The sequence below is a fragment of the Amblyomma americanum genome, chromosome 11 (genome assembly GCF_052857255.1).
Source record: "Amblyomma americanum isolate KBUSLIRL-KWMA chromosome 11, ASM5285725v1, whole genome shotgun sequence".
NCBI classification, from domain to species: Eukaryota; Metazoa; Arthropoda; class Arachnida; order Ixodida; family Ixodidae; genus Amblyomma; species Amblyomma americanum.
The window spans coordinates 118,199,284-118,223,186 of record NC_135507.1 but is presented as its reverse complement, the minus strand read 5'-3'; the positions used below and the strand labels follow the sequence as shown (position 1 = coordinate 118,223,186).

Sequence of the window (23,903 nt, the reverse complement as noted above, 5' to 3'; positions counted from 1 at the left end):
GAAGCTGACGTTTTGTACTCTACGCTGAACAGGCTTCGTAGAAATTGTCGCTCGGTAGAAACTGCCGCTCGCATTCATTCTAAAAAAGTAAAACCGGAATGGTTGCTTCATCATTGTTCTCTGCTTTGTCGAAATGATGTGACCATATGATTAATAAGAGCTTCAACGAACAGGCTAAAACATTAAGAGAAGCAGGTTACCCGGATGATGCCATCTTGTTAGGCTGCAACAAGATAGCCAAAGAACTTAAGACTTCGGCTGCTGTGCCTGGGTCAGACAGAATGAAGGAAAAGAACAAGGTTGCAGTTCTCCCGTGCGTACACCTTCTTTCGCATAACCTGAGAAAGGTGCGAACAGGTATAAAATGGGGGTTGTCTTTTCAGCTCCAAAAAACTTAAAAGGGTGTGGGCAAAGGGGGAAAGGCTGAAAAACAAAATGAATCTCAAAGTACCTCTGAGATCAAATATACAACTAAGTGTGTTGGATGCTGAAGGAGTTGTTTATAAAATTCCTCTTTCCTGCGGACAAGTCTACATTGGTAAGACGGGTCATTGTATTAACACACGCCTAACTAAGCATGCTAATGCCTTGGAGGCTAATTAATCTACTAATCTGGTCGATCATGTTAGAGACTACGAATCTGGCTTCCCAACTTTTCATCACAGTGATGTATTGTACAGTCACCCAACACAGTTAACCAGGGAGATTATGGAGGCTTTTTACATGAAGAAAAAAAACAAGATTGTGCGTTAGCTGCCCGTCGGTATGCCTTCATGACAGCGAGGTTCGTTTCCTCGGCTCCACGTAGCTGCACGTGTGTTTGCGTTGCTTTCTTGTTTGTTCGCCCTCTTTATATTCCTTGCTTCCTCTGAATAAACCTTTAGTTGTGAGTTAGCGCTGGTCCTTTTGTTTTCTTTCCTTGTTGTCCCTGTCTTTTGCACTATTTTCCCAGAAGGAAAGAGGCCACTGAGAAAGAAAACGCCAACACGCGAAAAAAATGTAAGTGCGTAATCACAAGGGAATATATAAAACATGTGAGGTCCACCTGGAGAGAACGTCTGTGTTCATTACACATCATAAACAGAATGCTCGGGAGATAATAGAACCCTAGCAAAGTGCCAAGACAAATCACTGTAACAGCGAGCCATCGATTGCACTGACGGGGAAATATATTTCCTTCTTAGATTGTAACAGCAAATATTTGGTTTTTGTTCCTTCGTTTTTTTTGTCTTGTTTTTTCTTGCCTCACATTTATACCGAGCCTTATATTAAACGCCTTTGTGGCTGGTAAGCGCTTGTACTGTATGCCTTCCTCACGCGTCATGTCTTCTTTGCGCTGCGCTGTTCATCGGATGAACCAATACCAACGTGCCCAACTTCTTTACGGTCTGCTTGAAATTTGGCACGCTTTTCTTTGTTTTAGTGATTTGCTACGTGAACGCTTATTGAGTCTTCTGTATCTTCGCCCATGTTTCTGTTACCCCTGGCAGTATGGCCGAATGTTCGCCGGTCCCATGGGCGACAGGCTTAAGCCGCCTCTGTACACAGGCTTGACCCTCCGTGTTTTCTTCTACGCTCCGGTGCTGTGAGTATGCATCTAATAAACAAACCTGCCTCTTGAGGTTTCCTTGCTTATGAGTGCGCATCCTATTTTTCAGAAACGTTAAAGAGTGTCGCGTCCTGCACCATGAAACAACTTATAATCGCGAACGAACAAAATGCACAAACGCCTATCATTCCGTATGAAACAAAGGTGCCATAAATCTTTTGAACCGAAAACAAATTTTAATAATGCCATCGAGCGTGGTTTAATGCGCAAAGATTTGCCTTTTTTCTAGATGCCACGTATTCGTTGTCAACACGAAAAGCATTGCGTTTCGGTTCGCTGAATTGATAGCATTTTTTCAGGGTAACGCATGCAGATCTACTTCGGTACCGCAGATGCCTATGTCTACTGGTGAACCTATGCTGATACCAGAACGCTGGAAGATATTAACGATGCGCCTTAATCTGCTTATGCCGACGACGAGGAAAGGGATAGTACTGTTCCTTGGGCGATATCTTTTGAGGTCGGCCAAGACTACAAAGAGCACAGAGGCAATGGACGTACTGAAGTTATTTTGAAGTACAGGCGGTGGACCACAACACTACAGGGCAACGGAAAACGAACACAGGCACCACTCGCGAAGTACTCTGTGCCTTGCTGGAATAAACCTCTCTACGGGGTGTTTCACCAAAGATAGTAAACAGCAGTTCTTAAAAATAGACTTTCAGTTAGCAGGTGGCTCTCCTCGGCATAGCATCGTCAGCAGTGGTGGGCATAAGAATACAGCTGAGACATTAGAAGCACGAGGCTGGTTAAGTAATATTATATAATTAACTTTTACAGTTGAACTCTTTAATTATAGAGAGGCCTGTAGCCCACGGTCTTCTTCGACGGGCGCTCGAAGCCAGCGGACGTGTTTTTTAGCTCTCCGCTCCTTCGGACGCTGGGCATAAAGCTTCGCGGCGCTGCGGGGTCTCCCCAAGGAGGCCACAGACACCGTGAACGAGCGACGGCCTGCGTTCGGCTGTGACTATAAGCAACGCAGGGCAGGCCGCTCACGCTCACGATCACGGAGACGAGATCCATCCGGAGCAAGGTCGTCCAGCACCATTCGGCGGATGCAGGCCCAGATCGCTGATCTCCGGGACGCGGTGAGGTGCCTGACGGCGGCGCTCATCACCACCTCGTAGAACCTCGAGTCCGTCATCGCGACCTTGGACGTATCGCCAGCGGACTCGCGCGTTATAGCCTTGAGGGACGCCATGGCGCTTGCACACCTGACGCCGGACTCCATGGCAGCTCCCTCCCCGCCATTTCTGGCCACCCCTGCGCCTCCCGCCGCCATTGCTACTCCTGGGGAACCAGCTGTGATACCCTCTCTCCCTGATGCTCTCCCTGATGCTGCTGCTGCGGGCTCACCGCAGACACCTGAAGCCGAGGACAACATGTGCACTCCGATGGACGAGTCTGTTCTCCGGAAACGGCGACGTTAAACGGGGTCCGAGGAGGGAAGGGACCCGAAAACCAACAGGGACATCGCGGTGGCCAAGCGGGAAGCTCGAAGCCCCCCCCCCCCCCCCACACCGTCACTGTTCCCTCTCCCTCCACACTCGAAGGAGCAGGGCCTACCCAGCAAGAACTCCATGGAGCCCACTTCCAGCCTGCTGCTGAAACTGCTGCTGTTGCTGCTGGGGCAACGGCGTCCGGAAGAAAACCGGGTGCGACCTCGCCAAATCCCGTCACACGAGACCCGGCTGTGGCTGGGGCCTCGTCTGCTGGCAGCGAGCGCGTCCAACTCCGCAGCGCGCCGCAGCAATACGCCGCAGACAGGGGCGACGCTGATGCTGGGACCAGCATGGTCCCGTGGCGCACCATCACTACCAAGGCGCAGCGGCGTCGAAGAGCTGCCCTGGAGCGAGCCGCGGCTGCCGTGGAGCTCCCGTCCAGCCTGGTGGGGACGGTGCTGTTTCGGCCGGCAAACCGGGGCACCGCCTTCACCAGGGAACAGGGCTGGGAGTTGGCCGAGGAGATCGGATCCCGCCCGGGCGTCCTCGCCGTCCGGGTAAACATGCGGCGGAATGTGGTGGCAGTGGACGCGGAGAGCAGCGATGGTCTCCAGGCCCTGCTAGCCACAGCCGTCATCCGCGACGTGCCGGTCTGCGCCAAGGAGCCTCCTCCTCGGAACCAAAGCTCCGGCCTGGTCTTAGGTGTGGACGGGCGCAGGGCGGCGGAGGAGCTGCTAGCGGCAGCGGAGTCAACGGTGCCGATGGTCTCGGCGTCGCTGTCGGGCAGTACACTCGCTCTCCGTTTTGGGGCGCTGACACCACCGGCGTTAATCACCATATGCAAGCCCAGGCTCCCGGTCCGCCCCTACCGGCCCCGGCCGCTCCAGTCTACCAAGTGCGCCAGCCTGGGGCATGCCACGGAGGTGTGTCGCGCCCCTGCCCGATGCACGCGCAGCGGCGGGCCGCACAAGCCAGGTACCTGCGCGAGCAAGCCCCGCTGCATTAACTTCGGGGAGCGGCACGCGGCCATGGACCCAGCGTGCCCGCACTGGCAGCGAGAGCGTCACGTGGCCACTTTAATGCCCACATCCATGGCACCGATGTCGAGGCGGGTTGTCCGAGCCGTCGTCCAGGCTGAAACAGCGGCCCCAGTCCAGCAACATCAGCGGGCGCCGCGCGCGCTTTCTTATGCGCTGGTTGTCAGGGGAGCACCCCAGCATCAGCGGCGGCGATCCGCTTGCCCGGCGTCCCGTGCAGCGGGGCCCGAGCCTGCTGCGCTGCTCATGGCCAGCCCGCTGACACACGGGACGTGGAGATCGCGCGCCCAAAGCTGGCGTTGCGCGCCCTCAGCGCACTTTTCCCGGAGGGCACCAATGGACACCAGGCTTGCTTAAAAGCAGCGGGTGCTCCCGCAAAGATAAGCCAGCATGATGGCTAGCCGCCGCACTCCCTCCCGCATACCATCCATCCTTCAGTGGAACGTGCGCTCACTTGCGGCGCGGTACGCCGAAATGAGAGTTCGCATCACACAGGATTCGCCGAAATTTATCGCGCTGCAGGAGACGTATACGTACGTTCACATGACGGGGAGCCCCAGATGCGGCTACCTGGCTACATTGGCTACCACTCAGCCACCACGTGCGAGGAACCCACCTGTGGAGCAGTTCCCTGTTGTGACACATCTCATCCCCATGGCAAATCAAGGTGCGCGATATATGTGCGGCAGGACGTCCAGCACACCCTCGTCGGCTCGGCGGCGGCGACATCTGACGCCCAGGAATCCGTGGTGGTGGGAGTGCGCATCGGTGGTGCTGACGCGTCGGTGGCCAGTGTTTATGTGCGTCCGGCTGTCGCGTGGAACGCGCTGTGTTTTCGTGCTGTGTCTTCGTGCTGTGCCCCGCGCCAAATCATCTCTGGTGATTTTAACGCCCACCATAGTGCGTGGGGCAGTGCGCGCCACACCGCGCATCGAGACGACCTGCACGACGCAGCAACGCAGCTGGGACTCACCCCCTTGAACACCCGCCAGCCCAACTTTCGACGACGCGCAACACCTGGCTCCTGCATCGACGTTGCCCTCGCACCCAGAGGCATCGAGGTGACATGGCGCCGATCACCATCTTCTGGGGCTCGGATCATTACTCCATTCTAATCGATCCCACAGCATTCGAGGCGCCCCCCAAGCCTGCCTACTCGATTACCAACTGGAGTGCGTTCAGGCGGGCGGTCGACGAGGCGGCGGCCACTGGCGCAGATTTCTTTTCAAGTCTAGTCCGAAGTGCTCTCAGACTAGACTGATATGAAGCTGCTCAGTCTGCGCGAGAAGAGAGATCGCGCAGAGCGGCGGGCGCGACGGACTGACAGAGCCGCCGACTGGACTGTCTACAATCGCCTGGAGGCGGCAGCGCGCCGCCACGCCAACAAGCTATACCGCAGGCAGTGGGCTTCACTATGCCAAAGGAAGGAGGAAGACGTCAGCTCGCGGAGGCTGTTTGACACCCTGCGGCGCATCACCGAACCACAGGCAAACACTCAACCACTGGCCGCCCTCGCAATCTCCAGCGGGCTCAGCTTTGAAGAACTGTCACAGCGGTTTGCCGACCGGTTCGCGCCGCCCAGCCCTGCAAACGCAGCAAACATAGCTGCTCCTGAAAGCTCCAGAAGCGACGCCAGTCCCTCGTCTGTAACCTGGGAAGGTCCATGTGGTGCGCCATTCACCGCGCTGGAACTGAACAATGCGCTGCAGCGCTGCCGCCGAAGCTCGGCGCCCGGACCGGACGGGGTGACATACCAGATGCTGCGAAACCTGGATGCGCAGCAACGACAGATCCTCCTGCAGCAGATCAACCTGGTGTAGGAACGCGGGGAGCTACCAGAGGATCGGCGAACCGCGGTCGTTTGTAACATCCAAAAGGCAAGGCCCCCACCTACGAAGCTGAGCGGATACCGGCCAGTGGCATTAACATCGGCGGCAGGTAAGCTCATGGAGCATATGGCGCTGCAGCGTCTGGACGAGCTGGCTGCGGAGGCTGATTTGTTTGACGAGCGGCAGACGGGTTTCCGTGGGATGCGGTGTACGGCTGATTATATATCGGACGTTGTCACAGCGCTGTAGCATGCCAGGGCGGCAGGCCAGGTTGCGCTGCTGCTGCTACTGGACGTCTCGGGCGCTTTCGACTACGTTCACCGCGCATCAATTCTCGCGGTGCTTGAGGGGGCTGGTGTGAGCGGGCGCCTTTTGCGATACGTTCAAGGCTTCCTGAGCGGGCGCACCATGCGCGTGCGAGCAGGGGGTAAGCTCTCCGATCCTCGTCCGGTGGACTAGTGCGTGCGGCAGGGCTCTGTCTTATCACCATTTCTGTTTAATGAGGCCATGTCGGTGGTGCCGGCCTCCCTCCCCACGAACGCCCGACACCATGTGTACATGTCCATATATGCGGACGACATAGCTCTGTGGTGCCGGGAACCACCGGGCGAGGCGCTCCGCGTGCGGGGGTGCCTTCAGGAGGCTCTCACCGCAATCGATGCCAGCTTGCGCGGCCTTGGTCTGTCGCTGAGCGCGGACAAATCGGTGGCCATAGCCTGCGTAAATCGGCGCGCGCACCTTGCGCCACTGTCACTGGACGGGACTCTGATTCCTTGACGTAAATCGGTGCGGTACCTTGGCCTGGACATCGACTGGTGCCTTTCCTTTCGCCCCGCGGCGGCCAAGGCCTGTCTGCAGAAGAGGATCACCGCCGCCGTGCACAAGCTCCCCGCTCGAGACCAGGGCATCTCCCAGAAACCCGCGCTGCGGCTATAAAATGCTGCCGCTTTGGGGGCTGTGCTCTTAGCGCTGCCGCTCGTCGCGGTGCGCAAGCCGCGCTGGCAGAAACTCGGGCTCCAGCACCGCAAGTCTCTGCGCGTGTGCCTAGGCTTGCCCAAAAACTCGCAGTGCGCCGCAACGTTGGCCGAAGCAGGAGCGTGGCCACTTGATCTCCAAGCAGCGCGCAGGGCACTGATTCACATGGTCCGGCTTCATCGCGCAACGGACGGCGGCTCGCTGCTGCAGCGTATGCGCTCGCACCCGCACTCACGAATGGGCGGGTAAGAGAAATTGACACAAGGCCCACCTCCCTACGGCTCCTGCGCGCCCTGGCCTGCTGCCTCAGAGGTACAGCGAGAGATCGTCGGCATCGCGGGAAAGCGCAGCACACCCCTCTGTGCAGTGCAGCAGCTGGCCAGAGCCGTCATACACGAGGAACTCCAGGACCATCTCCTCGTGTACACCGACGGCTCAGTGGACCGCGACTGCTGCTCCCTTGCAGCGGCGGCTACCATCCCCGCCCTGCGACTGCACAGCCAGCAACACGCAACCTTCTTGAGATCTTCCACCACGGCGGAGTTGATGGGGATCCGACTCGGGCTGGACCTGCTCTGCTGTGCGACTCCCGCGACGCCCTCAGCCGCCTTAAATCTAACGGCCGCGGTACCCCACTAGTGCGGGAAATTCGCTCGCGCATCGAGCGCCTCGCGCAGAGAGGTTGTGCCGTACGTGCACAGTGGGTGCCCGGTCACTGCGGCATCGCCGGCAACGAAGAAGCTGACGACCTCGCGACCGCTGCACACCAACTACCTGCCAGCGATCTGCCCCTTGCGCTGGAGGACGTGCGTGCGGCCATACACGACCATCTCCGAAAGCAGCACCCCGACCCACACATCGCAGGAGGTGAGCGCGTCGACAGTATCACCGGCTGTCGCGCACTTACACGGTCGCAACATGTAATGATCCTCCGCGCTCGCATTGGCTGCGTGTGGCCCGGGGAACGACGGGAGCGTCACAGAATCACGACGAATGATGTGTGTGACGGATGTGGTGCAGTGGAAACACTAGAACACGTGCTCCTTCACTGTGCCGCATTCGCCGATGCTCGTCGCGAAATGCTTGCGGCCTATAGGGTGCTGGGCATACTACCAGACTTCTTCAAGACGCTATTGTGGCCGCAGGGCAGTGCGCGCACTCGTTAGTGAACCTTGGTGGGCTTTTGTGTATTCCTCGAACACACGGGCTTAATTTCCCGTCTGTTCTCCGTCAGGTAGTTACACGCAGTGACCCAACGCTCCTCGAGTTCTATCCTGAACGATTATTAACTGGACGCCCCACTCCTGTTGTAGCCAACACAGTGCTCTGCGCGTGAGTTTTAATTCCTCAGACATGAACTAATCACGCGCACAAAATGGACACATGCCTTATTGTGTAAATAGTTTGTATATACTACTACTCCCCCTAGCCTTTCTTTTTGTCCCTTCACCTCTTTCATTTCATTTCTCCATTCTGCCTGCTATCCTTTATTTCCGCTGCCCCAGCTCAGGTGCTTCAGTGTCGATGGCAGATGCTGGGGCTAGCAAAAATCTTTTCCGTCCTTTTTACTATTATTTTAATAAAAATCCACTGCCACCACCTGTAGCCCACAATGGCGTAGATGCCGCGTGGTCTTTTCCCAGCGCCCGAGTAACAGCGACGAGAGGATAGAGAGCCAACGCAGAAGTTTAGGGAAGCTGTTGTTGAGACACCGCAGAAAGCACACCGTACGGAACGCAAGCTCGTACGCCTCTTGCTGTGCCCTTGGCTTCATCGCGTTGTTTGAAGAAGGTTAGAGAGCACGGCACAGGCGCGACACTTTGTGCTCTGTTTTAGTTTTCACCGATTAGTTTCCCGCCAAATTCCTTCCGCTGAAGCGACGACGAGGAACTGATATTGATATAAGTTAAAAAGTGAACTATTTGACAAGATTTAACCATTCTGATAGCCACTTCTTTTTCTGTAGCCTATGCAAACCTCCGCTGAAAAGGCTAAGCCGAAGAAAGCTCTTTCTACCTCAGAACAATTAATGTCGAAAATTGCTGGTTCCTAGCTTAAAGAGCCTGTATATCAACAATACTAAGTGTTTTTCGCCAGCTGAACGCTAAGATCTGCACGTAAATCACCCAGACTGAACACCTCAATGCAGAATTCAAGATGCCAGAGTCTGTGATGAATGGTGTGCAGCGACAAACTATCCAGCTTATGTGCGTGCTGTTTCTCAACCGATGAACTTGTACAGAGTGAATATATTGATACGCATATGAAATTTAATATTCAGAAACATTTCACAAGCGACGCCATTTTATTGCGACGTGAATCACCAATACGGTGAATGGCATACTAAAGCAATCGGCATTACCGAAGCCACTTTACGCTCCTGTAATTAAGAGCAGTGATAGGCAAGCTCTAGGTGCATGATGCTTTGAACGTCTCCGCCGAGGGCGCCCCAAGACGCCTAGGAAGACATTTTGAATGACGCATACTCCCACTAGGTTTCAAGGGGCGTGGTCTTAGGGTACAGTGTATTTCTTTAACATGTACATGGGAAGAAAAATGGGGCCAGTGCGGTTGTTTTACAAAATTCGCGTTTCCGTTCTTTTCTTAAGGGGGATTGGATGATGCAGCTGAATGAGGGGGCTCTTAAATCTAGTTCTGACTTAGGCGCACGCTCGTTGGCTAAAAGTGGAATTACTTCACGCTTCACGGGTGCTCTCGGGCTAAAGTGCTCCTTTAGTAAGCAACTTTTGATATAGCTGCCTTCTTGGAGAGAACCTCAAAACTTTTCATTTTCACTTCACTTTTCTTTTCACAATAAAGATGTGAGCAGACTCGGGCAACATGTTAACTGTTTTCGCTTGTATAGAACAGGAGTACCCCTGTACATGGACAGAGCGAAAATATGGCGTACGTAATTACTTGCACAACAATTCTTCCTCTGCAAATTGTGAACTTTCGAACTTTTTGAACTTTTTTTCATCCCCAAACTGCAGTTCCGCATCATTTTCCTATTAAAAATTTCTCGTCTGGGATGATTGGGCTTGTTGGTCCTCCTCCGCCCCGCCCGTTAAAAAATCCTCCCCTGCCAGTGAGTTCTGTGCTTTTGTTCAGGTAGTCGTCATTCCTTCCCCCTAAATGACATTCGAAGCGTCCAAGAACTCCGATGGCTTTTCGCACTAATTAACTCCGCAATAAACCCGTATCTTGTGAGCCATGAATGTCAGTGTTCGTAAAATTTTGATTAAAACAACTTCATGCCAATAGCAAGAGAAAAAAAAGACGCAGCACCAGGAGAAGAAACACACAGACTCTCGCCGGACTTTCAACTGATTTATTATTGGTTCCACCACGTAATTAAAGCCACTACTTGCGCAAGTACACATAGATGCCACATTCATCAAAGTCCGGACGTCATTACAAACCAGATAAGAAATGCCACTCTTTGTCAGTAAGAATAACCGACGGGTCGCTGATGCAAACACGTTTCTTCTTTTTGATTAGAAACTCTTCTAACAGTTCGCGCCCGTACCTAGACACTCCGCGGCCGATAATGGTAGTGCTGTTAAGCAAAGCTGAGCAGTTTTGGCACTCCTTCACTTGTATGGCCAGGTTGCTGCCTATACCAAAATGCAGCGTTCTGCCGTGTTCCCTGAGTCGCTCGTTTGCCTTATGCTTCTGCTCATTCGAAACTGGTAAAAAGGGTCATTGCCAACCTGTGTTTCTCAAATGCACTGAGAAGCATACCAGATGTATGCTCCAAGAAACATCATCATCAGCCTGACTACACTCACTGCGGGGCAAAGGCCTCTCCCATGTCTCTCCAATTAACCCTCCTAAGAGACAACGAGGGCAATTTCATCAGCGATATGGATAAGGTAGTGATATGGATAAGGGCTCCGGCGTCCCTCAGAGCCTAGTCGCTTTGGGAAGGTAAAGGATATTCCACAATAGATCATATTCACACTATCAATCAAGTGATAGAAAATGCGCAGAATATGACCAACCTCTCTATATAGCCTTCACTGATTACAAGAAAGCATTCTGATCAGTGGATACCTCAGCAGTCAAACAGGCATTGCGGAATCAAGCTGTACAATTGCCTTATGGGAAAGTACTCAAAGAGATATATAGAAATTGCACAGCTATCATAGTTCTCCATAAAGTGAGAAATATAATTCCAATAAGGAAGGGCGTCAGGCAAGGAGACACAACCTCGCCAATGCTATTCCCCGCCTGTTTAAAGGAGGTAATCCGAGGCATGAATTGGGAACAGTTGGGAATAAGAGCTTGTAAAGAAGCAAATCAAGGAATAAATGTGGACGGCCACAATCTTTCTTAGTACACTGCCGCTCGGTGGTCAAGTGTTCGTGAGAGCAGAACTGAACTTCGTCAGCTTCGTCTTCCGTCGGCTTTCTCTACTTCGGCGGCACTGGCCGCTGTGGCATCAAACCCCAATTCTCTGTCTTACAATACCCCCGGGGAGAAAAGGCGCCATCCTGGCGGCCTAAGACCACGAGATGATAGCGGGGTCGTAGTAGGGTTTCAGGCGGTCGAAGTGGACACTTTCACGGCCGCGGCAGCGATTATCAGGCGAAGGCGTGAGGGGCTCGACGAGGTAATTAACTGGAGATGTCTGCTGACCGACGCGTTAAGGGCCGTGGTATTTGCTCAGCAGTTTTGTCGACTGGCCCGAACTGGAGGAGTGCACCCAAAGCCAAACTAAAGATTCAGGAAGGTAAGCCGGCTGCAGACAGGTATAAGTGGCGCGGGCACTTTTCTGATGGTGCTGGTCCTGAGAAGTAAAGGAACGGGCGAGTTGACGGCGCTCTAAGGCATGCGCAGAGGCTTGAGAGACGGTTGTAAATTCGGAGGAATCTGGGTGGTAGGAAGTGTGGTGTCCATAATAGAAGATGGCTCCCGGCCGTAGAGAAGAAAATATGGGGAAAAACCGGTAGTTGCTTGCATTGCAGAATTGCCAGCATAGGTAAGGAATGGTATAGAATGCGGTCCCAGTTGGAGTGATCAGATGAAATGTACTTGGCCATCGTGTCGCCCAGGGTCCGGTTAAAGCGCTCGGTCGTGCCGTTCGTCTGGGGATGGTAAGATAATGTTCATAACGCTCTTTCATGACACATTCGATTCCCTAATCTCATCTTACCCACGCACCCCCATTTTACTTTTCGGCGATTTCAACTTTCCGTCCATATATTGGAATGATATGTCCCGCACCCTTACAAAATGTCAGGCATCTAGTTAATTCCTAAACTCATGCGTAACTATCGGCCTGTCTCAAATTGTTTCTGAGCCCACCCGCACGACTGACCATACATCAAACATTCTTGACCTTATTTTAACTACTAACCCTGACGAATTCAGTGCTCCTTCGTACATTACGGGCCTTAGTGATCACGTTGCACTTCACACTACTTTTTCTACCAGCGTTACCAAAAGTCCTAAGTCCAAAAATGTACTAACGCTGTACGACAAAGAGACTAGCATTAATCGTGATTTTCTTGTTTTCCATAACCATTTTGCTTTTACCTACCACTTACGTTCTGCTGAGTCGAATCGGTCTCTCTTCAAGTCAGAAATACTGCGTTTGATTCGACTTTACATCCCTACCATCAGCATAACAGAGCGAAAACGTTCTCTATGGTTTAATATTACACTAAAGCGTTTAAATAATAAGAAAAGGCGCCTTTTCCGTTCTGCCAAGTTATCTTGAAGTGCAAGAAATGAAAATAAAAATAAAAATAAAAGGCCGGCAGTGGTTCCATATGCGCACAGCATGTCCCATGGGCTCAAAAAAGTGGCAGGCAGATATGGCGTTGACGTCGTATTTTCTGCCCCGAAGAAATTAGGCAGAATGTGTAGACAGGTAAGGCAGAGGCAGGAGGGAAACAAAAGGGCTTGTCAGGTGCGCCATGTTTCCCCTTATGTACCTTGCGAGGTAGGGGTAGTATACCAAATTCCCTTCTCGTGTGGCGCCACATATATTGGCCAAACAGGAAGATGCATCAACAAGCGACTCATGGAACATGAGAACACCAGAAAAAAAAAAGACCCCCTGTCACACGTGGCGGTCCACTGCAGAAGGTGCAAATGCAAACACGAAAAAGAGTACGAAAATAGAAAAACAGAAGGAGACCCTCTCGCTAAAGGTGCATTCCGTTGCAAGAAATGCAAATGTACCCCCGACTATAAGAACACCAATATCGTGTTTCGCCATTGGGATAAGATGACGCGAGAAGTGTTTGAAGCTTTTCTTATACGTGAGAAAGGCGCAACGTGCATTAGTTGCCCATCGGTCGCCCTTTCCGAAGGGGAGATTGGATATCTGGCGTCACATGTGGCATTAGTTGACTATGGTGGCGATTAATCTTTCCTAACTCTGTATATATCTTGTGTGTTTTTTTCAATAAACCCAGTTGTTAGTCAGCGCATGTTTGTCTTTACACCTCAGTTTCCACGTCCCGTCTTTGTTGCGCTGTTTCAAGATGAACACCAAATGTGCCTGGAACGAATACCACACCACTGCCAAGCCATATTCCGATCTCGCTACCCAAACTAAACTCCGGTTTTTTTTCCACTACCCTCCCTGAAATGTTACAAACAACCCTAAGCGCTTCTGGAAAACAATCATCCTTGATGTTTATAATACTATTTCTCTCATTGACAGCACTGGCTCACCAGTCGGCTTATCCGACGTACCCCATGTCTTGAATCATGCGTTCTCTTCAGTTTTTACTAATGAAACAACTCGTGATGTCCCCGATCTCGCGCCTTTGCCGCATCCACCCATAAATGGCATCACCTTCAACGCACATGGTATTGTTAATATTATCGACTCGCTAAAATTTTAATCTTCCCGCGGTATTGATGGAATTAATTCCAAAGTCTTAAAGAATACTAAACATGTTTGCAGTCTTATTCTTTCCCTCATTTTTCAACAGTCACTTGATTCAGGCTCCGTTCCACATGACTGGCGAATTTGGAAGGTAATTCCGGTTTTTAATAAAGGTGAAAGATCATCCCCAGGTAATTACTGACCCATATCGCTTACCAGTGTATGCTCTAAGATCATGGAACACGTCATTTACTCTAATGTTGCCACATTTCTAACATCGGTCAGCTTCTTTCATCCAAACAAACACGGATTCCGGAAAGACCACTCATGTGAAACCCAATTAGCTTTGTTCCTGTATGACATTCATTCCTATCTTGACCGCAATATCCATACTGATGCTGTATTTCTAGATTTCGAGAAAGCTTTCGATAAAGTACCCCATTGCCGACTTTTACTTAAAATGTCTCTGTTAAACATTCATCCTAGTACCTTGATCTGGATTCGAAGCTTTTTAACTGACCGCATGCAATTTGTTTCCGCTAATGGCTTCTCATCATCTTGCTCACACGTTCTTTTAGGAGTACCCCATGGCACAGTTCTTGGCCTCTTGCTCTAATATACATTAACGATTTGCCTTCCACAGTAACATCCAGCATCCGCCTTTTCGCTGATTATTGCGTACTCTACCACCCCATAACTATTTCCGAGGATGCTTACATCCTCCAAAATCACCTGGATAACATACAACAATGGTGCACTACGTGGCTAATGTCCCTAAATACTACAAAGGCTTACAAATTTCTTTTCACCGCCGCCGAAATTGTACTCCGCCTACTTATAAAATTAACGATACTGCCATTATTCCCACTAACTCTTTTAAGTATCTTGGTATTAACCTCGCTAGTGACTTATCATGGTCTTGCCACATTAACCACATAATAAACTCATCTAGTCGAGCAGTTTGGTATCTCCGTCGTAACCTGCGCATGACACCTTCTTAAAATTACTAGCTTCTAAAACATTTGTGCGACCTAAACTTGAATACGCTAGCGCAATATTGGACCTCCATCAGCCTAACCTTACCTCAGCCCTTGAATCTGTTCAGAATCGGGCCACTCGCTTTATTCTTTCAAACTACTCGCGATACTCTAGCATATCCGCCTTGAAGTTTCAACTCAAACTTCCTTCTCTCGCTTCCCGTCGCCGAATTTCACGTATCTGCCTTTATCACAGGTTTTTCCATTGTTCATCCCGTGACAGCCAGCTCATTCTACCAGTAAGTCGAGCACCTCGCACAGGCCATCCAAACAGCGTCATCCCGCATCATGCCCCCACTACTACATTTCAGAAATAATTTTTTGTCCACACAGCTCGTGATTGGAATGGCCTTCCCTGCGTCTTAGCACTAATCTCTGATCCAGCCCATTTCAAGACTGCCATTGAGGAAGCCATGTCGTCATGATTCCCATGTAATATTCATTTTTAACCGCTGTTTTTGCACCCATCCTCATGTAATGTCCCGCCAGGGACCCTTGAGGTTCAAATACATAAATAAAGTACAGTGAACGATGTGACACTCCCGAAGAAGAGCCTCCAAGACGCCGGACAATAAGATGCGACCTCGATCGCTGAGCCACTCCTGAGGCGCGCCGTAGCGAAGAATGATGTTCTGAAGTATGAAACTGGCTACGTCGGAGGCCGTTGCAGTTGGCAACGGGGAAGCAACGGGGAAGTTTCCGCATAGCGCGTGAGATGATCTATGGCGACAATGATCCAACGGCGCCCTGCAGAAGTGCTAGGAAAAGGGCCATAAAGGTCGATTCCAACACGGTCGAAAGGACGGGCAGGACAAGGTAAAGGTTGCAGAGGAGCAGGTGGCGGCTGTTGGGGATCCTTGCGACGCTGACATTAGAAGCAAGAGCGGACGTACTGACGGACAGAACGGTACATGCCTCGCCAATAATACCAAAGACGTAGGCGGGTGACAGTTTCCAGCAGACCGGCATGAAGGCATTGTGGGCCGTCGTGATAACTGGCACAAATAGCGGAGCGGAGTTGCCGTGGAATCATGAGCGGCCATTTGCGACCATCTGGTAGGTAGTTGCGACGGTACAGCAGCTGGTCACGCACGACAAAGCGATGAACTTGACGACGCAGTGCTCTAGAAGAGGGCGCGTTAACCGGTTGGCTGAGACATCCAGAACAGAAATATCCAAGGATCCTTGCGCTGCTCAGAAGTCAGAAGCCATATCAATGGTAATAAAAGAAGGTGTGAGGCTGGAAATAGAGGGTTTGTTCAAGATCAGACGACACAGGGGAGCGTGAGAGGGCGCTTCATCGGAGTGTTTACTTCCAGAGCGGCAAATGACCTGAATGTTGTAATCTTTAAACGGGGAGCCAAACGAGCGAGGCGGACGAAAGGATCCTCGAGTGAAGATAGCCAGCAAAGGGTATAGTGATCTGTTATGGCAGCCAACTGGCACCCATTAAGTAAGGGCAAAATTTTGTGATCGCCCAAATAATCGCTAAATTAAATATTTATTTTCACGTGACAGAATAATTAGTTTCCGCATTTCTGAGTGCACGGCTTGCATAAGAAACGACGTACTCATTGAAGCCATGTTTCCGCTGAGCAAGAACGGCACCCAGACCCATGCCTCTGGCGTCCGTGTGGAGTTTTGTAAGGGCGGAAGGGTCGAAATGACGCAAAATCGCAGGGTAGGTGAGAAGCAGAATCGACATTTGAGCTAGTTGATATTGCATCTTGTAAAAATATATGAAGCGCACTCAGGACAACGGACAAGGAAGAAAAAAACAACACGAGCGCTTGTGTTGTTTGGTCTTCCTTGTCCGTGGTCCTGAGTGTGTTTCGTATATTTTTACAAGTGAGGTGAGAAGATGGCGCAGCGTCGCAAAAGCTTCGGCGCATGCAGTGGTCCACGCCAGTAAGTCGTGGCGAGGAGTGGTGTCAGTGGGGCGATAATGGCAGCAAAATTCTTGACGAACCGACGAAAGTAAGCAAAGCCCAGTAAAGCTTCTCAGTTCTTTCAGGCAGGTGGACTTCGAGAAATCAGCAAATGCGCGGAGCATGGCAGGGTCCGGGAGGACACCATCCTTGGACACGAAGTGGCCTAAGATAGTCAGCTGTCGGGCGCCAAAGCGACACTTTTCCAAATTAAGCGTCAGGCCAGCGTCGCTGAGGCGCTGAATTACACTCTCAAGACGAAGAAGATGAGAAGAAAAATTCTTGGACAAGACGACAACATAGTCCAAGTAGCAGAGGCATGTTTGCCATTTCAGCCCGCGTAGCATGTTGTCCATCATTCGCTCCAAAGTTGCAGGCGCGTTGCAGAGACCGAAGGGCATCACATTCAATTCATACACCCCATCAGGCGTGATCAAAGCGGTTTTCGGGCGATCAGCTTCGGCCATCGGCACCTGCCAGTACGCAGAGCGCATATCTAACGAAGAAAAGTCATCCGCCCCCTGCAGTCAATCAAGCGCGTCATCTATACGAGGAAGAGGGTAGACGTCTTTACGAGTAATGTTGTTTAGCCAAGCGGTAGTCTACGCAGAATTTAATTGAAACGTCCTTTTTCTTTACGAGTGTAACTGGAGAAGCCCATGGGCTGTGAGAGGGCTGGATCACTCCACAATGTAGCATATCGCTCACCTGGTCATCAATGATGCGGCGCTCAGCGGAGGAGCGCCAGTGTTTATATGGTGGCGAATCGCTGTTGCATGACCCAAGCTGTCTTGGTGAGAATCAGACGCGCAGAAGCGCTGAAGAAAGGTGACAAGCTGGGCGCGTTGGAGAAGTGGAAGAGCGGCATCGACGGAATGGGCAAGCAGGTCGGGTGAGGTTGGGTCGGCTGCGTCGATGGCAGGAGTTAGGACGTTGATGTGATGCGCGGCAGGGTCATCTATAACAGGAGAAGCGTCGTCGAGATTGATGACGTCAACCGTGCCAAGCGATTTTCCCCGAAGTAAAGTGGCCGGGATAGACAACGGGTTCGCAACATACAGAGCGCTACAACCACTAGAAATTGTGAGCACAGCATGTGGGAGCATGACAGCTTTGCGGTGCGCACAAAGGGTTGAGGGCGCATAAAGGACAGTAGCGTCAGAGAGTGCAGCACAAATAAGGGGCACGAGAACAGAAGAGAAAGCCGGCACGTCGGTGTCGTCAGCGGCAAGAATATGTGCGGCGGTAGAAGGGGAGGCGTCCACAAGAGCATCACACAGCGGCAACAAATATATTTGAGCACGTGCACAGTCGATGATTGCGTTATGCGCGAACAGGAAGTCCCACCCGAGGATGGTGTCGTGCGAGGAGCGGGCAAGAACGAATACCTCAATGGTGCAGGAGAGGCCTTCGATGATGAGGCGAGCTGTGCACGCTGCGAGAGGTCGAATGGGGTCAGCGCTGGCGGTTCGAAGGGAAATATAAGAAAGCGGCGGCGTCACTTTTTTAGTTTGCGGCACAAGTTGCGACTAATGATGGACACGGCAGCACCAGTGTCAATAAGCGCATGAACAGGAACGCCTTCAACCAGAACTTCAATAACATTCACGGGAGCGGAAATAGGTCTTGAGACGGTCGTTGATGGCGCAGTTCTTGCCTTCGGAACTGCGGCGCCTATTTTTCCGCTTGGAGGGGTGGGCGGAGCATAGGAGAGACCGAGCGGTGGCGAGGAGACGGCGACGCCTTGGGGTTCGGTGGTAGGAGTCGGAACGATACGTACTAGAGGGATGCTGGGGTAGATTAGAAGAGACAGGTGCGGAGGGCACGCGAACGTCGTACGTCGGCGCTCGCCCGTAGTCGTGACGACGGGATCCGCGCATGCGGCACCAACGGACCAAATGATCAGCGAGACCGCAAGTATAGGAAATCGGGCGATTTTCTTGCGTGCGCCACGGATTCATAGGTCGTGTAGCGGTGCGAGGGAAAGGCTGGTGGGTGAGTGGCATTGTACGGGCGAGCGGCGGCTGAGGGAAGACGGTGCCAGGTGGCGCATGAACCATAACAACCGGCTGAGGTCGTGTCCGGACGACAGCTTCAGCATATGTCAGCGGTGCAGTGACCACAGGAGGTGGATTAGCGGGTGGCAGGACCTCTGCAACCTGCTCCTGAATGACACGCCGAATGGAAGGCGACAGCGTTGGCGTCGGAGCGGGTGGGCAGGTAACCAACTGGCAGGCGACCTCCTCCCGCACAAACTGCTGGATCTGCTCAAGAAGGGTCGACTCATCGTGAGCAGGACCGCCGACAGGCAAGCTCGAAAGGGTGTCGTCCGGGCAAATAGTACGGCGGGTGACAAGACGCTGTTTCCGGAGCTCGTCATAGCTCTGACATTAACAAACGACGTCGGAGATGGTTTGAGGATTATTGGACACTAACATCTGAAATGTGTCGCCCTCAATCCCTTTAATAATGTGTTTGATTTTGTCCGCGTCGCTCATGGATGGATTCAGGCGCTTGCATAAATCGACGACATCCTCGATATAGCTCGATATAGCCAGCCTTCTACGTCGGTGTCGTCCGTGCCGCTGAAGATCGCAGTGTCGCGCTGACCACGGGACAGGAACAGGCGACAGCGGCGGGAACAGATTGGCCAAGCTGGGTCGTGGCGTCAGTCAACGTGGTAGAGCCTGGTAAGGGGCGTAGGTCTTGAGGTCCTTAGGTCCGTAAGGTCCGTAGCTCCAGGGTGAGAACAGGCAGCGCCTCCACCAAGTGTAAAGAAGCAAATCAAGGAATAAATGTGGACGGCCACATTCTTTGTTAGTGCACCGCAGCTCGGTGGTCAAGCGTTCGTGAGCGCCAAAATGAACTTCGTCAGCTTCGTCTTCTGTCGGCTTTATTTCCTTCGGGGGCACTGGCCGCTGGGGCATCAAACCCCAATTGTCTGTCTTACAAGTAAATGGAGAACACCTAAATAATCTTCGATTCGCTGATGGCATTGCCTTGCTCAGTCACTCAGGAGGAGATCTGCAAACCGTGATCAATGAGTTAGACAGGCAGAGCAGAACGCTGTGTCTAAAAATTAGTATGCAGAATATCAAAGTAAGGCAAAACGCTAAGGCGCCCGTGTGCTGTGCGATGCGAGTGCACGTTAAAGATCCCCAGGTGGTCGAAATTATTCCGGTGTCCTCCACTACGGCATCTATTTCTTCCTTTCTTCTTTCACTTCCTCCTTTATCCCTTCCCTTACGGCGCGGTTCAGGTGTCCAACGATATACGAGACAGATACTGCGCCTTTTCCTTTCCCAAAAAAAAACAATTATATATATATATATATATATATATATATATATATATATATATATATATATATATATATATATATATATATATATATATATATATATATATATATATATATATATATATATATATATGATCAACACTCTAGCATGGGAACAGCAGTTCACAATTGGTAGCGAGGGGCTGGAAGTGGTAAAGGAATAGATCTACTTAGGGTAGGTAGTGACAGCTGATCCTGATCATGAGAGGGAAATAACTAGAAGATTAAGAATGGGGTGCAGCGTACATGGCAGGTTCTCTTAGATCATGAATGACAATTTACCAATATCCCTCAAGAGAAGAGTGTACAACCGCCGTATCTTACCGGTACTCACCTACGGAGCAGAAACCTGGAGGCTAACGAAAAGGGTTCAGCTTAAGTTAAGGACAACGCAGCCAGCCATGGAAAGGAAAATCGTAGATGTAACGTTAAGAGACCGAAAGTGGGCAGCGGGGGTGAGGGAACAAACGCAGGTTAATGACATCCTAGTCTAAATCAAGAGGGAAAAATGGGCTTGGGCAGGACATGTAATGCGAAGGCAAGATATCCGCTGATCCTTAAGATTAACGGAGTGGATTCCAAGAGAAGGTGAGCATGGTAGAGGGTGGCAGAAGGTTAAGGAGGCGGATGAGATTAAGAAATTTCCAGGCGTAGGGTGGATGCAGCTGGCAAAGGACGCGGTTAATTGAAGAGACATGGGAGATGCCTTTACCTTGCGTTGGGTGCCGTCAGGATGATTATGTTCATGACGATGATGATCTTCCAGGAAAGCATTTCTAAGCTCCGTGGCCTGCAGACTTAAAGGCGCTGACAATTTCACACTGCATCAGGTTTCCAACAGTACCTGGTTGTGTCGGCAGCTGTGTCGCTCAGTCCAGTGTCGAACACGGCGGCATCCTTCCATCTTTCTATCTTTTTGCACAGAAAGAAAAAAAGCTTGTAACCAAGCTGCGGGTTCCGGTACAGTGCCTCAAAAAGAAAGCGATGGTAATGCCGCATACTGGTTGGTATTCAGTGCATTATAGTGTGGAAAAAATGCATGCATGTGATTCTTCATTACGCACTGCGTCGTCCGCATAACATATTACGCTGTAATAAGTTACCTTCAATGTTATTTCTCTCTTATGCGTGATAGTTCTCTATGGATGGCGCAGCGGTTTGAGAATGCGGCATCTGCCGAGGCGTCGGCGCATTTCTCTGAGTTTGTGTTTTCATAATGCTTGTTTCAGAACAAACACAGAAGTGAAACTGGTTCACAAACACATAAATAACCAAAAATGGTTTACCTCAATATCACGGAGTGGGGACTCTGTGTTCACTCGATATGCTTTGGGAAATGGGCCCAGCCAAGTGATACCTTTTGGAAAGGACGATGATACAGATTCTAAAGAGTTCTATTCTATGGGTGTCCAGATTGACGGGGCATGGCTTAAAGTGAGTATCTTTTTACCGTCCTATTGAGTAAAAATCTCAAATATATCATCCGAAATTCAGTCAGTCATAAAGTTGCACGTTCAACCATTTCCAGAAAAAAAACTAAGGCCTGCGCCTTCGCTCTATGTGTTCCCATCAACTGTTAGAACACGCCGCGATTAGATTTTCTCGCGTGCTCCGTTTAAAGTTCGGGCCACCTGCACATATTCTTGTCCATCAGAACATCAAAATATTTATGGTCAGACATAAGACCTCAAGAAGCAAAAGATTACAGTCATTGACCAAGTCAAAGTAAAAACAAATTGACGTTTCGGAACCCGTACGGGTTCCTTGTTCACAATGAGGATAAAAAGGCAGTGGTCGAAAGTTAAATACACAGAATATGACGTAATGACTGTATGTACACGGGTGGCATCGTCCCTGCCTTCCGGTTCATAATATCAGGCGTCGTTTGGATGAATGATGACTCAAGTAAAAGGCGTGTCGTCAAGTTCCGCTCTTTGGATATGATTGCAGCGTTGTCTCAGTCGATATGATGGTTTTCTCGTGCGCGTGCTCGGAAAACGCACTAGAAGCAACTTTGTGGTTTTGGACATCGCACTGATGCTCTTTCATTCTTCTGGGGAATTTGCCTGTTTCGCCTATATAAACCTGTTTACAATCACTGCACGGGATTCGGTAGACAACGCCGGGAAAGCGGTTATCTGGCAGGGGCTCCTTTACTTTAACCAGCATATTTAGAAGTTTGCTGAAAGGCACGTGTCTGATGCGTAGGTTATACTTCGCTAAAATACGGGATAAAGCTTCGTTTATACCACGCACATGCGGAACTCCCGCAATGGGGTTCCGAAACGTCATTTTGTTTTTACTTTCACTTTGTCAGTGACTGTAATCTTTTGCTTCTACTAATGCCTGACCAGACGAACTTTCGTGGAACGCTTGACTATGTCCGCTCCAGGAGTGCTTTTGGACAAGACGTCGTCACGAGAATACGCCGCTATGTTTCACTCACCTCCAGAATCACCGCTTTCAGATCCCATCTTAACTTCAACTTGGCTTGCAAGAGAGAAAACCTGCTGCCCAAGTCTCTTCGTTTGCAGACACCGGTGCGGACGTCCTGGGGACACCACATCGTTCGACAAGCGGAGCGGAGACTCGTCCAAGCACGTGCTCAAGAGTGTCGTCAAAACATCAAGAACTTGGAAACTGAGGCCTTTTTTGCCCGGCGACAGCTGGAACGCACCATTCAAGGTGATTCCACTGACGTTCAACTACACGCCAACTTTATTGCCAGTTTGAGGGAGCGCCAGTGCACGACGTATCAGGAAAGGAAACTTCAAGCTTTACGGCCGTGTGGAACAAGGAATGTACAACAAGACGTGGTTAACTTGTCCTCCTACCAGCCCTCAACCGCCGAGACATCCGTCTTCTCCCGCGGTCTGAACTTCAATACCGGTCGTGCACCGGATAAGAGTAAGAAAGGTAATCTGCTCTGTGGAACAAGCTGGGAACTGGTTGCTATATAGTGAGTCCGAAACGAAGCACGCACCCGCGCCATTGGCATACTTTCAAAATGGCGGAAAGACACGAAAAGGCTTTCAGTTCCCGAGAAACAAGCCATCAGGAATCTGCGCTGCAACCATAGTATTGTTGTTCCACCTGTCAACAAAGGCAACGCCACTGTGCTGCTAGACAAGACATCATCATCATCATCATCAGCCCTACTACACCCACTGCAGGGCAAAGGCCTCTCCCATGTCTCTCCAATTAACCCTATCCTTTGCCAGCTGCATCCACCCTTTGCCTGCAAACTTCTTAATCTCATCCGCCCATCTAACCTTCTGCCGCCCCCTGCTACGCTTACTTTCTCTTGGAACCCACTCCGTTACCCTTAAAGACCAGCGGTTATCTTGCCTTCGCATTACATGCCCTGCCCAAGCCCATTTCTTTCTCTTGATTTCGACTAGGATGTCATTAACCCGTGTTTGTTCCCTCACCCACTCTGCCCGCTTCCGATCTCTTAACGTTACACCTATCATTTTTCTTTACATGGCTCGCTGCGTTGTCCTTAACTTAAGCTGAACTCTTTTCGTTAGCCTCCGCGTTTCTGCCCCGTAGGTGAGTACCGGTAAGATTATGCTGTTGTACACTTTCCTCTTGAGGGAAATTGGTAAACTGCCACTCATGATCTGCGAGAATTTGCCATATGCGCTCCATCCCATTCTTATCCTTATAGTTATCTCCCTCTCATGATCCGGATCAGCTGTCGCTACCTGCCCTAAGTAGACGTATTCCGGCACAATTTCTAGGCTCTCGCTGCCAATTGTGAACTGTTGTTCCCTTGCTAGGCTGTTGAACATTACCTTGGTTTTCTGCATGTTAATTTTTAGACCCATCGATCTGCTCAGCCTGTCTAACTCGTTGA

At 50.9% G+C, this 23,903-nt stretch overlaps 1 protein-coding gene across 1 annotated transcript in view; it reads left to right on the top strand.

The window, feature by feature from the left end:
- Nucleotides 1–23,903, top strand: part of LOC144109966 (uncharacterized) — a 120,050-nt gene that overhangs the window by 19,014 nt on the left and 77,133 nt on the right. Inside the window, exons 3-4 of the mRNA XM_077642769.1 lie at nt 1,491–1,585; nt 21,274–21,478. Coding sequence (XP_077498895.1) covers nt 1,491–1,585; nt 21,274–21,478 — 300 coding nt within the window. The remainder of the gene's footprint in view (nt 1–1,490; nt 1,586–21,273; nt 21,479–23,903) is intronic.